The sequence below is a fragment of the Giraffa tippelskirchi genome, chromosome 11 (genome assembly GCF_054371585.1).
Source record: "Giraffa tippelskirchi isolate mGirTip1 chromosome 11, T2T-mGirTip1v1.2.pri, whole genome shotgun sequence".
Lineage (NCBI taxonomy): Eukaryota > Metazoa > Chordata > Mammalia > Artiodactyla > Giraffidae > Giraffa > Giraffa tippelskirchi.
Genome location: NC_137285.1, coordinates 27,247,557 through 27,264,808, shown reverse-complemented (window position 1 = coordinate 27,264,808; position 17,252 = coordinate 27,247,557). Strand labels below are relative to the sequence as shown.

Below are 17,252 nucleotides of genomic sequence, written 5' to 3'. Positions count from 1 at the left end.
GGGGACGACAGAGGATGAGATGCTTGGATGCCATCACTGACTCAACGGACATGAGTTTGAGCAAGCTCCGGGATTTGGTGATAGACAGGGAAGACTGGCGTGCTGCAGGCCATGGGATCACAAAGACTTCGACACGACTGAGCAACTAAACTGAACTGATAGACATAGAGTTTATTTCTGGTCTTTCTGTCTATTCTATTCCATTGTTCTATCTGTATGTCCTTATGCCAGTACCACATTGTTTTGATAATTATAGCTTTATAGGAAAATTGGAAAATGTGAATCCTTCAACTTTGTTCTTCTTTCTCAATATTGTTTTGGTTATTCAGTGCCCCTTGCAATCCCATATGGATTTAAGGATCAGTAGTACCATTTCTGCAGAAAAGGCCATTGTAATCTTGATAGCAATTGCATTGAATCTAGTTTGCTCTGAGTAGTATAGCCGTCTTAGCAATATTATGTTTTCCAATACATGAAGATGGGATGTCATTCCACTTATCTACATCTTCTTTCATTCCTTTAAGCAATGTTTTGTCATTTTTATTATACAACTCTTTCACTTCCTTGGTTAAATCTATTCCTGTGTAATTTTTTTGGATGTTACTTTAAGAGAATGATTTTCTTAATTTCTTAATTGTTCCTTGATGATGTGTAGAACCACAACTGATTTTTGTGGATTGAGCTTCTATCCTGAAAATTTGCTGAACTCATTTATTAGTTCTAGTAGTTTTCGTGTGGATTCTTTGGGATTTTCTGTATATAAGATCCTATCTTAAAATGGATAACCAACAAGGACCTACTGTATAGCACAGGGAACTCTGCTCAATGTTATCTGGCAGCCTGGATGGGAGTGGAGTTTGGGGGAGAATGGATCCTGGGTCCCTTTGCTGTTCACCTGAAACTATCACAACATTGGTAATTGGCTATACCCCAATACACAATAAAAAGTTTAAAAAAAGACCCTATCATCTACAAACAGACTTTTCTTCTTTTCTGACTTGGAGGCCTTTTATTTTTATTGTCTGATTTTTCAGGCTAGAACTTCCAACACAACTTCCTCCTCCCTATTTCCTGCCTCTGATGTTGTCAGTGTTGGTCTCTCGCCAGTGTTGAGTTTTGTCCCCAGTTGTGGCCACTGTGAAATGTCAGTCGTCTACCAGTGGGAAGGCCTGACCAAGATTCACTAAGAAAGATGACTAGCTGCCTAATAAAAAGGGAAGATTCAGAGCTCATTTCAGTGCTACTTTCCATCTGCTGGCTGTAGCTTTCTCATCCTTCCCCAGGTGATCAGTGATCACAATCCATTTCTACCCACAGACTCTGCTAAGCCCTTATTCATGTAAAGTCTGAACGTCCTTCAACCCTATTGAAGGATTTAACATGTGGCTAATTTACAGATCTTTTCTCATATGGACTAATGTAAACTGATGCACCATACCTTGGCATAGCATTGGAATTTCATCAGAGGTAACTAATCAGGAAATCCAGTTACTAAAATGAAAGAAATTATCCTTCAGATTTAAAATTGGTGGATCGTTGATACCAAATATTAAATCAAACTTCTTATTTTGCAATTTTCTTCTGAAAGATTTCAAAACTTTTTTGGTTGACGTGTAAGCTATGACATCGATGTCATCTCTGTCTCGCACCACAGCCCAGCAGCCCTTGCTCCATTGCATACACTCTCAGAAATCTGTGGCCGCCAGTCCATTTAACAGAGTGAGTAACGTGCTTAGACTAACCCCACACCTGGCACAACAGCCCACTTGGCATAAAATACCATATCTCATTACTGAGACCAGAGTAAAAAGCTCATCTTCTTATAATTGACAAACCCCTGAAAGTCTCAAACTAAGTAACTCTTGGCCATAGTTTCTATTTTTGATCTTGAACATCAGATTTTCCTGGTTCAAAGTATTTTCTTCTGTGATGTAGTGAACCTTAATTGTTCCATCACGTGTACTCCATAGAGCACAGGATTTCTGCTTTGGTCTTGTCATAATGATTAAGAACAAGAAGATAAAGTAAGCATGCCTAATATATTAAAGAGGAAAGCTACAAAAAGTTTTCTTATTAAATTTTAGTAACATAACTAAAACAAAAAAAATAAGAAAAATACAACATTCCTGGACTTCCCTCATGGTCCAGTGGTTAAGAATCTGCCTTGCAATGCAGGGGACACAGCTTTGATCCCCAGTTGGGGAACTAAGATCCTACATTCTGCAGAGCAACAAAGACCATGCGCCATACCTACTGAGTCCTTGAGCCACAACTAGAGAGTCTCCATGCCAGATGGAAAGATCCTGTATGATACAACTAAGACCGGAGGCAGTCAAATAAAATATTCCATTCCAAATATTAAAATATTCGTCTGGTATCACTGTTCTGTTTATTTTTATAAATTTAACATAAAATGTGATGAGAGCTTCCTTTTCAGCACAAGCCATAATTTTTTAAGATTTATTTATTTACTTTATATTTTGGTTATGGTAGGTCTTTATTGCTCTGTGCGGGCTTTTTATAGTTGCAGAGAGTGGGGGCGATTCTCTAGTGTGTGGGCTTCTCATTGCAGTGGCTTCTCTTGTTACAGAGCATGGGCTCTAGGCTCTTGGGTTCAGTAGTTGCAGCTCTCAGGGTTAGTTGCTCCATGGCACTCGGGATCTTCCCAGAACAGGGACCGAACCCATGTCCCCTGGGATTGTCAGGTGGATTCTTAACCACTGGATCACCAGGAAAGCCCACATGCCAAAATTCACATGTCTATTGCTATGGTGATGTGCTTTGGGGGCTCTTTCTACTACAAGGGGCACAATTGGAGGCTGGTCTTTTAGAAAATAGAAAGAAATACTTGTGATGACGAAAACTCATAAGTTTTCTATGGCAGGATAATCTAACCAAGACAGAAAGAAAAAAATAAATGACATTCCCACTTTGTGGTAGACCGTTCTCAATGGGCAGTGTACATCCACGTTATATATTAACCCAGACCTCTTCAAAGCAGGAGGAGGAAATCAACCTTTGAGAAAAGTTGGTCTCCTTCTTCAGATGATAGTATTGTGATTCTAAGATTAATACTCCTTTTTCATCTTGTAAATGGATCTTTCATCTTTTTCAAGGGGTCACATTGGCCAAAAGCTTTTTCTGTATATGCATAAATGACTAAAACAAAACTTTGATGAACTGTGCACAGTTCCTTGTCTCAAAATATATCTGTAACTCTTGATCAATGGAGCAGTTCTCGGAGCTTCTGATAATGTTTCCTAGGTTATGATCTCCGGCTTGGCTTGAATAAAATTCTCTTTTCTTTCTCTTTAGCTTGATTGTTACTTGATTCTCTTTGACACTTGTTATCCCACACATGAATTCCATCTGTTCTGGCAAAACCTAATCTCCCTTTGTGACTGGTTTCATGTCATTTGTATGGGTTTAGTGTAATATCAGCCTTCTACCAGTAGGCAGATTCATTTTTTGCGTTCCGTCAAATGAGGTTGTTCTAAGTGTGTGCTTGTCCTTAGTCACTCAGTCATGTCCGACTCTTTGTGACCCCAAGAACAGTAGCCCACCAGGCTCCTCTGTCCATGGGATTCTCCAGGCAAGAATACTAGAGTGGGTTGCCATTTGCTTCTCCATCTAAGTGTGTAAGACTGATCAATCCCATTGTTAATTCCTCAATTAAATGGATGCCAACTTTTAGGTCCTCTTGGGTCACAGCCAGCTACACCGGATCTATTGTTGGTGCAGAGTATTTTTCTATGACATGGAAATAACGCAACTGGAGTGATGACCTTTACATAGTCAGTTCCAAGAAAAACAGAAGGTGGAATGTGTGCAGTCCCATAGCACATAGGACATGGGACATTAGAAACTGAGCAAGCATTACATGAGCCAAAAGTCCCCCTAGCTGACAGAATGTGGACAAGCTTTATTTATTATTCATTTTGAATTACCATGTTTATCAGAATTGTTGGCTTAATGCATGATTTGCAATTAAGCAGAAGGTCCCCACTCCAGAAGGAGGACCAAGCAGCATCCTAGAAGTAGCTTTGCCAGAAATAAAACGGTATCTTGCTCACTCTCTGATTCTTACTCCTAGTTCTCAGTTAGGTTGGCCCCTAAATAAAAGCAAGAATCGTGGTTATCCCACGCACTGGGACCCTTCTAACGAGCTGGATCCTATTCTTCCTATAAGTAAAAAGCTGTATCTGGAGATTACCTTTGTGTGAGTGCATGCTCAGTCACTCGGTCGTGTCCAGCTCTTTGTGACTCCACGGACTACAGCGCTCCAGGCTTCTCCTGTCCATGGGATTCTCCAGGCAAGAATGCTAGAAGGCTGCCATTTCCCTCTCCAGGGAGTCTTCCTGACCCAGCTTATAGAAACTGTGTCTCTTGCAGCTCCTGGCTACAAGCACTGGCAGGCAGATTCTTTACCACTGAACCACCTAGGAAGCCCTACCTTTGTGTGGACCCCTTTTATTTTTCATACATAAGGTAGTAGGCAGATACAGTGAAATATTATACAAAACTTTTGTTTTTCTTATTATTATTTTCTTCATATGATCCTTCCTCTGGTTAGTAAGAGGCATCTGTGTTGTCTTAAAGAGACAGGTTGTTAGTGTTTCAGATTGTTTTCTGTGTCAGTCTTTGGTCTTTTCTCTGACTCTACAGATACAGATATTTTCTGCCTCTCTTTTCCTGAGATTTGTCTGTTATAGCGAATCTTCCTGAATAAATGTATGTAGGAAAATTCCTAAATGTTTGTGTTTGTAGTTCTGTGCCAGTTCATTTATTAACTTAAAACCTAATCCATTCCGACTGACATCATCTAATCTGGCTTGATTTAAATTTCAAGTCCTGGTGCTCAAAAGAGACAAATGAGCCTCCAGCTCAGATGTGTCCCAGTACAGATTCCCTGGAGATGACATCTGTGGGCTCACTGTGATAACCACCATCCCTTCTTTAATTTAGGGGCCAACCTGACTGAGAACTAGAAGTAAGAGAGAGTGAGAAAGATACCCATTTTATTTCTGGCAAAGCTAATTTCTAGGATGCTGCTTTGTCCTACTTGTGGAGTGGGGACCTTCTGCTATCTCCCCACTGAAGTGGACTGACTCACCCACTCACCTACAGAGCTAACTAGAGGATCGTAGGTTGTGAGGGCAACAGATAAGCAGACAGCGTGAGGTGGACAAAGAGTAAATAGTAGGCTGGCCAGGTTGAGGGGGAGAGCTGAGAGCGTGGGTCCCTTAAGAGTTGTGGCTGACACCAACAACCATCCCTGCCCTGAGGCCAGTGGATGCAAGTCTCCCCTCAGCACTGGTTGTTTAGTAGCATATTGTTTAGCATGGACACATGTTTGTGCTTTTTTGCAGTTTTTTTTCTTGTAGTTGATTTCTAGCCTCTCTGTCTCTCTCTTTATATATATATATACATATATATATATATATGTATATGTATATATATATATATATATATATAGTGGTGAGTGGTTTAGTTGCTAAATCGTGTCTGACTCTTGTGACCCTATGGACTGTAGCCCACTAGGCTCTTCTGTCCATGGAATTTTTCAGGCAAGAAATTGGAGTGGGTTGCCATTTCCTTCTCCAGGGGATCTTCCCAACCCAGGGATTGAACCTGTGTCTCCTGCACTGTAGGAAAATTCTTTACTGCTGAGCCACCAGAAATTCCCATATATAATCACTTTGTTGTACACCAGAAACTAACACAACATTGTAAATCAACTATACTTCAATTTTAAAAAATGGTTAAAAAAATTAATAAGTTAAAGAAATTAGTCTTAGGATGACTGAGTCTCATAAAGGTTTTTTTGTTTGTTTTTTACTTAAAAAGTCGTTTTACAAGTGAAAAAATTCAAGTTATTCAATTGAATTCTAAAACCTTTGGTAAAAGGAAATGCTACTCTCTGATAAGAATAAAAGTAAAGTAAGAATAGAAATTTTAAAATGTATACAACAATCAAGTTATAAGTAAAAGTTCAAATAAATTTCCTTTCCTAAATAGCTTTATTGAGATAAAAGTCACAGGTTATAGAATTCACCCATTTAGAGTGTATGATTCACTGTTTTTAGTATATTACAGAGATCTGTTTTAGACTGTCTTCCTCACCCCTGTAAGAAACCATATCCCGTCACCAGTGGCCCCTCCTCACCCTCTGTGACCCCCCTGAGGGATAATGTCTACTCCTGGGTTTCAGCCCTGGGAGGATCACTCCATCTCCTACATTGACCAGGCATCTCCGGGGGTGGTGCTGGCTCCTGGCCTGGGTCCTCTTGGGACTCAGTGTTGCAAGGAAGCCGTGTAGGGGAGGAACCCCAGCTGGTCCAGCTCCAACTGTCTTGGTGGAAGAGGCTTCACTTAAGGTCACTTCACCAGCCTGGCGCAATCTGACTGCCCTTTGCTGTGTGAGTCCCAGTGAGAACCTCCCTGTCGAGCCCCGTCAATCCACAGGACCAGAGAGGCAGTCACAGATTGCCCTTTGGGCCACTGAGCTTTGGGGGGCTTGCTGGCAGTGGTGGGCCCTTGAAATGCTGTGCAGAACAGAGTCCCTCACAGCTCCATCCCTAGAACCTGGAGTTGTCCTGGGTCCCTGACGCTCTCACCTCCCACACACCCAGCCCCAGTTCTTTCTTTTTTGGCTGTGCCGGGTCTCCGCTGTAGCACAGGCTTCTCTTGATGCTCAGTAGTTGCCCCGCAGCATGTGGGATCTTATTTCCTCCACCAGGGATCGAACCCACATCCCCTGCATTGGAAGGCCAGTTGTTAACCACCGGACTGCCAGGGAAGTCCTCCAGTCCTGGTTCTTACAGGTGCCTGTTCCACAGAGCCCACTGACCCCGAGGTTCGGCAGTGCCATCTCGTCCTGTCCTGCGCGGTTCCCGAGCTTTCTGAGATGTTCTCTGTCCTGTGAAGGTTCTCTCGCCAGCTCTCCAGGCCCCACCCTCTCAGCCACCCCCCAAACCCAGGCGGAGTCTCTTCGCAGCCCATCCCCCTGCTCTGTCGGGACCTCCTGCCTCCCGCCACCTAGGGAACCCCACCTGGAGAACCCTGGTACTCCCTCCCGGCCTCCCCACCGCTCCCCTAAAGGCTCTACGTAGTGTGTGCACGGGTCTCTTCCCCGCAATAAGCCCAGAACTCCTTTCCGGGTGACAAAGCAGATGCTGATGCACCGTCTTCTTCCCAGAGCTGGGCATGCAGCCAAAGGTAAATGTCTGTCGATGTTAATTGAATGAACACTGTGTTCACACCACCCACATGAGAACAAACGTGGCTGGGAATTGGCAGCCCCCCAGGTAGGCAGCTGGGGACCCTGAGAGTGAAAGAGGTGAGCTCCAGGGGCCCTGAGGGGTGCTGGTGGGGAAGGCGGGGCGGCTGACCTGAAGTGGGGTGTCCCAGGTGAGGGGCTAGGGGCTGGTCCTGAGTGGAGGCGGGCAGACCTGGGGAGGCCGCGGTCACTGGCCGTCAGCCGTGGTTGCAGAGGCTGCGGCTGGTTTCTGGCGTTCTTGTGTGGGCCAGCGTCCTGCTGTCCTGTGTACCCTGGCCACTAGCCACTGTGCATCCGGTCTCTCCTGAACAAGGAAGAGACTTCTCCTGGAGGGCAGAGACGGGGACACGGTGGGAGCAGAGGAGGGGCTGGGAGCTGCTCCAGTGCTTCTGAGCAGCTCTCTTGGGCGAGTCTCTGCTTCTGGGCTGGGCGTCTTTTCTGTGGCCAGAGCCTGGCCAGTGTCACTTCCGCACAAAGGAGCAAGTGGGCCCCAAGATTTAAAGGTAGGATTGCTGTGAACTTAAGCTGTATCAGCTACCAGAGGGCCTTTTTTTCTGCAGGGGATGTCCAGTCTCACATGGTGACTGGCAAATCTTGCTCTCCTGTGTGTAAATGTGCCGGGCGACCTGCCCGCGACCCCTTATCTGGGCTGCACCTTCGGGTCACCTTTCTCATGGCCACCAGAGGCTAGGCTGCCTCCCCATGCAAGGACTGAAACAAGCAGGGTGGATATGGCTCCAGCAGAAGGGGTTTATGCGGTAAATACAGTAGATGTAGTTTGATCATATAATTTAAATTATTCATATTTGTAAGGTTTTTGGCAAGGTTTGGCATCAGGCTTTTTTGGCCAGATTGAGATATCATGGAATCATACCTGATGTTGGTGTTTGGAAGGCAAACCTGTGCAAAGATGCCTGAATTTGAGAGATGTATAAACGAATATTCAAGAAAAGAGATTCTGTGCAAAGAATGTTTCAAAATAACTAGAGGCAGCAAATATGCTGCCTCCAGGGCCCTGAGTTTAATCCAGGTAAAATACATACAATATAGAATTTATCGTCTTAACCATTTTTAGGTGCACAGTTTAGAGCAATTAAGTGCATTTTCATTGTTGTGCAACCTTCCCCCCATCTCTCTCCAGGACACTTTCATCTTCCCAAAGGGAAACACTGTCCCCATAAAATAATAACCCCTCCACTAGACCCATCTCTGCAGATCTGAGTCCTCCTCTAGGGAGGATCATAAAAGTGGATCATACAGAATTTGTCCCTTGGTGTCTGTCTGATTTCACTGAGTGTGATGTCTGCCAGATTTTTCTATGTTGTAGCCAGCATCAGAGGCTCTGTCCTTTTTAAGGAGAGTAATATTCTATTATGTGGACAGACCGTGGACAGACCTCATTTCGTTTGCCCATCATCCAACGATGGACTCTTGGGCAGCTCCCCCATCTTGATTGTTGTGAGTGATAGGCTGTGAGCACAGGTGGACTGTGACCTTCCATGAACTGGGCTTTCTTGGGGGTGAGGGTGCCCAGTGCTTCCATGTTGTGGGGGCTGTTTGCCTGACCAGGCACAATGTACCCAATTTTGTAAACTGGGCCTGTGTACTTTTCAAGGGCCTAAGAAAAAATATGAGATCAGAAAAAAATTTACCCCCTAGTTTAAGGTACAAAAAGAACACTATAGGGCTTCCCCCATGGTGCAATGGTTAAGTCTTTGCCTTCCAATGCAGGGGGCACAGGTTTGATCCCTGTTTGGGGAACTAAGATCCCACATGCCATGCCAAGCAGTATGACCAAAATTTTTTAAAAATAAAAAACTTTGTTTCAGTTTAGTTCAGTCGCTCAGTCGTGTCCGACTCTTTGCGACCCCATGGACCGCAGCACACCAGGCCGCTCTGTCCATCACCAACTCCCGGAGTTTACTCAAACTCATGTCCATCGAGTCAGTGATGCCATCCAACCATCTCATCCTCTGTTGTCCCCTTCTCCTCCCGCATTCAATCTTTCCCAGCATCAGGGTCTTTTCAAATGAGTCAGTTCTTCACATCAGGTGGCCAAAGTATTGGAGTTTCAGCTTCAGCATCAGTCCTTCCAATGAATATTCAGGACTGATCTCCTTTAGGATGGACTGGTTGGATCTCCTTGCTGTCCAAGAGATTCTCAAGAGTCTTTTCCAACACCACAGTTCAAAAGCATCAATTTTTTGGCACTCAGCTTTCTTTACAGTCCAACTCTCACATCCATACATGACTACTGGAAAAACCATAGCTTTGACTAGATGGACCTTTGTTGGCAAAGTAATGTCTCTGCTTTTTAATATACTGTCTAGGTTGGTCATAACTTTCCTTCCAAGGAGTAAGCATCTTTTAATTTCATGGCTGCAGTCACCATCTGCAGTGATTTTGTAGCCCAAGAAAATAAAGTCTGTCACTGTTTCCATTGTTTCCCCATGTATTTGCCATAAAGTGATGGGACTGGATGCCATGATCTTAGTTTTCTGAATGCGGACTTTTGAGCCAAATTTTCACTCTCCTCTTTCACTTACATCATGAAGTTCTTTAGTTCTTCTTCGCTTTCTGCCATAAGGGTAGTGTTATCTGGATATCTGAGGTTATTGATATTTCTCCTGGCAATCTTGATTCCAGCTTGTGCTTCATCTAGCCCAGCGTTTCTCATGATGTACTCTGCATATAAGTTAAATAAGCAGGGTGACAATATGCAGCCTTGACGCACTCCTTTCCCGATTTGGAACCAGTCTGTTGTTCCATGTCCAGTTCTCCTTTGGAAATTCCCTGGTGTTCCAGTGGCTAAGGCTCCTCGCTCCCAATGCTGGGAGCCTGGGTTCGATCCCTGGTCAGGGAACCAGATCCCACATGCAGCAATTGAGATCCTGTGTAGCCAAATAAATCAATAAAATAATAATAAAAGAATTTGTTTAGAAAAATCTTCTCCATAATATAAAAAAAGAACATTGCAAGTTTGAAATGTTAAAATGTTCAAGTTGTGATTGAAATTTAGCTCTTATTCAGTTATGAAATAATGATTGTATTTGATACTTTTGATATGAGGGGGAAACAGAGTGTACAAAGTTCAAACAGTGACTGTGGGGCTGCCATTTATCTTGGAACATGTTTATACGACTCAACTGTCTGGTGTCATTTTCCTCAAATCATGTGATGTGTGGCATCCGAGACCTTTGACCTGCTGTGAAGGAAACCAAGTTCCTGCACCCTTCTGCCAATGGCCCTCACAGATCAGCAGGAAGGCAGAAGGGTGGTGGTCAGCTGCGGGGAGGAGGCTGCAGCCGGGGACGAGGGGCAGCTGATCCAGCATGCGGGCTGGTCCATCCCTGCACCAGACCCAAAGAGGCGGTGGGCACACGCTAATGGCTGGAAAGATCGGCTCAGCGCACCCAAGGGGAGGATGTCAGTGGGGAAGGTGGGGTGACTGACTAGACGTGGGGTGTTGTTATGGCCTGAACTGTGTCCTCCCAAATCCTACCCCAGGACCTCAGGATGTGACTGTCTGTGGAGACGGGGCCTTTAAAGAGGTGACTGAGGTAGAATTAGGTCTATAGGTTGGGCCCTCATCCCATAGGACTGGTGTCCTTATAAGAGGGGATCAGGACACAGGCACGCAGTGATGGCCATGTGGGGACACGGGGAGGAGGTGCCAAGCAGAGAGAACCAGCCCTGCCCACATCTTGATCTGGGTGTGTCAGCCTCCAAGATGCAAGACCATCCTTGTCTGTGGTGTTTGTTATGCAGCCTAGCAGACTGATAGGGGCGTCCCATGTGATGGGTTAGGGGGCACATTTGGCTTCTCAGGCTGGTCCTGAGTTGGAGGAGGGGCACAACCAGGGTCACTGAGAGGTTTGACTGGCTCCCCCTGCTGGCTGCTCTAGGCTGTGGGTCTGTCTGTAGGTTTGATCTCCCAGGTCCAGGAACTGTGTCTTGGGTTCCACCATGAAAACACTTGTCTTCTTCCCAAGGGCCACTTTGGAGTAGAGGGTCAGGAGTCTGGGTGGGAAGATTGGGAGGTGCAGGGGCTCCCAGTGAGGCCCCAGAACCCAGAATAGCCTGCTCACACCTGCAGAGCTGCAGTGAGGTGGGAGGAGACCCATAGACACACCTGGATATCTGTCAACATGCAGGATGCTCATGTGATAAAGGTGTGTCCCAGCTTTGCAGGTGCTTTCCTTTTTTTTTTAGGGGAAAAGTTTAGAACGCTGTTGTCACATGTTGAAATAGACTTTGAAGTGCTTTTTAAAAAAATCATTTATTTGTTGGATCTTCGTTGTGCTGCACAGAATCTAGTTGTGGTGCACAGGTTCAGTAGTTGCTGGGCATGGGCTTAGTTACCCCTTGGTATGTGGGATCTTAGTTCCCCAACCAGGGATCAAACACACACCCCCTGCATTGCAAGGTGAATTCTTAACTCCTGGACCACTAGGGAAGTCCTTGACTTGCTTTTTTAAAGGCAGAATTTAAAAGAGAAATGGTATCGTTATTAAGATCAGCATCCTCTGATCTCTTTTCTCTTCATCTTCATCACTTTTCAGTGACAAATAGCTCCAAATAGGGCTCTGAGTTCATGCTATTGTGTCTCTTTTGAAGCAATTAGCAAAACTTCTGTATGACATGCATATGCTTTTTGTGGCTCATGAGCTATGGTTTACTGCCGATACATTTAAATCTAAAATTACCGAAAACCAAAACTCAGAGCAGTGACGTATCCTGTGACTTATTTTTTATAGAATTTTTATTTGTTTATTTATTTTTGGCTGAGCTGGGTCTTTGTTACTGTGTGGCCTTTTCTCTAGTTGCGGTGAGAGGGGGCTACTTTCCAGTTGCTGCAAGTGGGGGCTACTCTTTGTTGAAGTGTGTGGGCTTCTTATTGAAGTGACTTCTCTTATCGTGGAGCACGGGCTTTAGGCCCATGGGCTTCAGTAGTTGCAGCATGCAGGCTCAATAGTTGTGGTGCACGTAATCTCAATAGTTGGTCTGACGCATGTAGGATCTTCCCAGGCCAGGGATCGAATTTGAGTCTCCTGCATTGGCAGGCAGATTCTTTACCACTGAGCTCCAGGGAAGCCCTGCTTTGTTATTTCCATTGACAAAAACATATAAATGAGGCTAAATGCCTTTTGCCTTTCAGAGATGTTTTCTGTTGCTCAGTTCTGTCCTTATGGGAGGCACAGGGTTATTTCTCGGTATTTGTATGGGGCCAAAAGAATCTGTGCTGACAGTAATGGCTCGGGAGAAAATACCAGCCTTGCTCATTTGGATCAGGTGCTCCTGTGTGAGGTGAGAGGAGCAGGAAACAAACCAGACCCCTGCCCACCCACCCCCACATCTCCAGTGCTGTCCCACTCCCCACCAACACCGCAGCCCAAAACTTTCCTGGCTGGCTTGTCTGGGTGGGAGGGAACCACTCCCTCTCAGCACCACCACTCCCCAGTCTGTGCTCCTCCCCGGATCTGTTCTCCCAAAGGCTCTGAATTCCTAGCATGGGGCCCAGACAAGGCAGCCAGATGGGGGAGGCCGAGGATGGGGAGGACTCAACCTGGAGAGCTGGGCGTGTTCCTGGGCTTGGGACCTCAACATTTCAGGGAGTTTAAAAAGCAGATTTCCACTGTGCTTTGGAAGGCAGATGACATTGTGACTTCACGGAATCATCTGAAAACCATCAACTGAAAGGGAGCCCACACCTCACTTCACAGAGAGGGAAACCAGACCCCCCAAAGACCCAGTGGTCTCCCCATGCCCCCACAACAAATAGAGTGACCTGGGAGAGTCTGGGGGGGCGTGGTCCCTGAGGACACTATTCCTGTCACATCACAGGGTCCTGAGCTGGAGACTACAGGGGCCAGTGACAATGTGGGGCTGAAAGACAACCCAGGAGAGATTCTGGAACGTAGGATGGAGGGAGGGAGGGGAGCAGGGGACTCGGCAGCCTGGGGAACCCCACCCCGCTCACCCCCTTCTACACTGGGCTTGGCAGAACTGGGAAGGACGGTGTTCGGATCACTTCCGTTTCCTGCAGGGCTCTGTGCAAGTAGCTCTGCTGATGGGCCCCGGCTGCGGTGGATAACAAAATATTCTAGATCAGTGGTCCCCAACCTTTCTGGCACCAGAGACCAGTTTCATGGAAGACAATTTTTCCAAGGCCGGGGGGTGGGGATGATTTCAGGGTGATTCTCATAAGGAGCACACAGCCTAGATCCCCCGCATGCGCAGTTCACAGTAGGGTTTGTGCTCCTATGTGACTCTAATCCCGCCACTGAGCTGACAGGAGCCAGAGCTCAGGCTATGGTAATGTGAGCATGTGAGCGATGGGGAGCGGCTGTAGATACAGATGAAGCTTCCCTGCTCAGTCGCCAGTCTCCTCCTGCTGTGCAGCCTGGTTCCTAACAGCCCTGGGGATTGAGGACTCCTGTTCTAGATGGAGGTGGTAGTTACACAACATTAAAAATGCACGAAATGCCACTGAATTGTTCACTTCCGAATGGTTAATTTTATGCTGTTTGAATATCATCTCCATTGGAAAAAAAATTAGGAATAAATTGGAAACCAAATCGCCAGCTCTATGAACAACCAGGGAACTAACCACATAGCCCCAGTGGGTCGGAGCAGCTCAGGTCTGGAGGGACTTGGAGGCGTGGGGGGAAGCAGGCTGCAGAGGGTAGGCCCCCTGGGCACACATTAACCTCAGAGACATTCTCCTCTGAAGCAATAAAGGGCTTGATCGTTCTCCAGAGAAAAGTGCTGTTGAAAATCTATTTTCCACTCAGTAATAAAGAGAAATTTGCTACCAAGCCCTAAAGAGACACAGAGGGCCCTCAGGTGTGTATTAGGAAGGGGAAGAGTCATGTGAAAGGCCGCACAGTGCACGATTCAACCCCGAGATGCTCTGGAAAAGGCACAGCCGTGGGGACAGTAAAGGGATGGGGTGGGCGGTGCCAGGGGTGAGGGCTGAACAGGCAGAGCGCAGAAGGTTTTCCAGGCAGTGAGATGACCTTGTATGATCCTCAATCACAGGTACACATCATACATTTGTCCAAACCCATATCAGGTACACCAAGACTGAGCCCTCATGACACAGTCGGCTTCAGTTTACAATAATGTGTCAGTGTCAGCTGGTGGGTCGCAGCAAATGCATCCAACTAAGAAGCTAACGATGGAGGAGGAGGAGAGTGGGGGGGCAAGGAAGGGAATTCTCTGCACATCCTACACAACTTTGTAAACAAAGCCCCTTGAAGAAAATCACATCTACTTGTCATTTTTCTTAACATCACGTCATTTTTGCCCCTACTACTGTTTATTTATATATTTGGCTGTGTCAGTTCTCATTGTGGCACGTGGAATCTTTCTTCTTTGTGGTGCGAGGGCTTCTTTCCAGTTATGTCTCGTGGACTCCAGAGCTCGTGACCTTATTTGCTCCACTGCCTGTGGGATCTTGGCTTCTCAGTGGTAAAGAGCCTGCCTGCCAATGCAGGAGACGTGAGACACAGGTTCGATCCCTGAGTTGGGAAGATCCCCTGGAGGAGGGCATGGCAACCCATTCCAGTGTTCCTGCCTGGAGAATCCCATGGACAGAGGAGCCTGGTGGGCTGCAGTCCATGGGGTTGCAAAGAGTCGGACATGACTGAAGTGACTGAGCACACAGCACACACATGTGGGATCATAATTCCCTGGTCAGGGATCGAACCCACACCCCCTGCATTGCAAGGTGGATTCTTAACCACTGGACAGCCAGGGAGGTCCCTGTCTATTCATTTTTGAAAATCCATGTTGATGGAGAAGGATTGGGAAGGCAGGAGGGAGGGGAGGAGGAGCCTCGTGGGCAGGCATCCATGCCCTCTGGTGCCAACAGGCCAAGCGATGGCCAGCGCTGGGCGTCTGCTGCTGCTACTGCTCTGCTTGCTACCCGTGGCCTCGGTGCTGACAATAAAGAAGTACCAGCAGCTGTCCTATAAGGTAAGCGCCACATCCCTGTCTCTGTAGGGCCCAGGGCTAACTCTCACCAGACCCACCAGGGGGCTCCCTGGCCCTTTCCCGCCAGGTGCTCTGTGCTTTTTCTCCTGCCCCATCCTCACTTCATGAATGCATCTGCCTCCCAAGGCTCTCAGGTCCCCAGGATGACTGACTCTTGGTGTACACCCAGACCCCCAATGCCAAGTCCAAAGTCCAGGGACCCTGCACAGGACTGGGGTGTGTGTGCAGAAGAGGCAGTATGGGAGGAGGCGGGGCAGTGGGGGGTCTGGTGGGGTGATGTGACCAGCTCATGTGCGTCATGGAGTGACAGCAAAGACAACACAGTCTGTTGGTCCTGGGGGCCGTGTGTCACCCCCCTGACCCCCACGTCTTGCCTGGGCCGAGGTGCCCCCTGTGCAGGACGCAGGAGGGAGGGTGTTGTGTGGCTGGTGGTTTTCAGATGCCGCTCCCTCCTTTGTCCCCCGCTCACCCTCACCCGCTGGGCTTCTGGCCTCCAGTTCCTGAGCCCAGATGAAGGCTTTTATCTCAGCCAAGAAAAGGTAAATTTACTCACACCCAATAGTAAACCCGCAACAAAGACTCTTTGCAGCCTCCAGTAATTTTGCATTTGTAAAGGAGTTTTGAGATGTTGAGAACCAAGTCGAGGGCCCCTCCTCGCAGGAGGTGGGCAGGTGGCAGGCCTGTGCTTCTGCTCCAACTCCTAGTTGGCTGTGTGACTCTGGGCAAGTCACTTACCCTCTCTGAACCATGACATCTCACCTATAAAATGTGAGAGCACCTGGAGGGGGCCAGGTGAGCTTCTTCCACTCACCAACATCCTTTGTCCTCTGGGCCTGGCTCCCTTAGCCTTGCAAAACAGTGTCGGGCAGGTGAGCTAAGTTTGCCGGGCTGGACAACAGCCTTGCAGGGATGCTGGGTCTGTGGGGGCACATGTAAAGGAGCCCCAACTTTGCAGCGCATCGGAGAGCCCTGTGAGATGCACAATGAGTGCCAGAGCAACTGTTGTGTCACCAACAGCCTGAGCCCTCAGAAGTTCTGCACCTCCCAGACCGTATTCCAACAGTGCCTGTCCTGGAAGAAGGTGTGTTCTGCCTGGGTGGGTGAGGGGTGGGGGGCAAGGGGCCAGGGAGGGCAGCCCCTGAAAGGAGGGCCTGGGGCCTGGCAGAAAGGACCGCTCTCCTTCTCCTGCAGCCAAATGGGTACACCTGCAAGGACCACTTGGAGTGCCAGAGCAAATGCTGTGTCATCAACAACAACGGGGTGCAGACGTACTGCACAGGCAAGACCATCTTCCTGCAGTGCTTGCCCTGGCGCAAGGTGAGGCCAGGGGCCACAGGGCTGGAGGGAGGCGCCCGCCGGCTCTGACCTCTGACCTCTGTCCCCAGCCCAACTGGGACTACTGCGACTACCACAGCCAGTGCCGCAGCAAGTGCTGCATCCGGCTGAACGAGCTCAGCCGCAACCGCTGCGTCCCCCAGAGTGGCATCCTGCTCCAATGCCTGCCCTGGGTGAGTCCTGGAACCCAGTCTGGCTCCACCTGGGGGGATCAATCCCGCGACTGGCCTGAGGGCAGGCGGGCAGTGACCTGGAAGGCGGTGTGTCCACGTGCGTGGGCAGTTGTCTCTGCCAGTTCGGCTCCTGTTGCTGCTTCCTGAAGCAGGAGCGCAGCTGAGGCATCAGAAAAGGACACAGGTTGTGGGCACTGGGTTCTCAGGTCCACCAGGGTGGCAGCAGGGCATAGAGTGGACACCTGGTGAAGGGCCAGCATGGTGGTAGGTGGTGGGCCCACAGGATCCGGCAGCACCAGGGCCTAACTCCTCTGGGGCTGGACCCCCGGGTGGACGAAGGGAGGGCCCCCTCTCAGGAGTTTCCTCCCCTTCCCTCCCTCCCATCTCCACTGGAGACTTCCACTGGCTGAACTGGAAATCCAGAAGGAAAGGGTTAAGTGAAGCCGCCCGCAGAGGTCAGCCCCCAG

General features: G+C 47.9%; 1 protein-coding gene across 1 annotated transcript; it reads left to right on the top strand.

Moving 5' to 3' along the window:
- The first annotated feature begins 15,163 nt into the window (after positions 1-15,163).
- On the top strand, positions 15,164-16,949 carry LRCOL1 (leucine rich colipase like 1). The gene is made up of 6 exons (XM_081538036.1): positions 15,164-15,259; positions 15,775-15,816; positions 16,233-16,358; positions 16,469-16,594; positions 16,663-16,785; positions 16,851-16,949. Exons 1-6 carry the CDS (start codon positions 15,164-15,166, stop codon positions 16,947-16,949), a joined length of 612 nt encoding a protein of 203 aa, XP_081394162.1.
- The last annotated feature ends 303 nt before the right edge of the window (positions 16,950-17,252 follow it).

Bases quoted from the DNA above. Each gene is read 5' to 3' on its own strand.
- LRCOL1 (XM_081538036.1), top strand. From the start codon at position 15,164: ATGGCCAGCGCTGGGCGTCTGCTGCTGCTACTGCTCTGCTTGCTACCC. The intron at 15,260-15,774 runs GTAAGCGCCACA...TCTGGCCTCCAG, and splicing joins ACCAGCAGCTGTCCTATAAG to TTCCTGAGCCCAGATGAAGG. The intron at 16,786-16,850 runs GTGAGTCCTGGA...GCCTGAGGGCAG, and splicing joins TGCTCCAATGCCTGCCCTGG to GCGGGCAGTGACCTGGAAGG.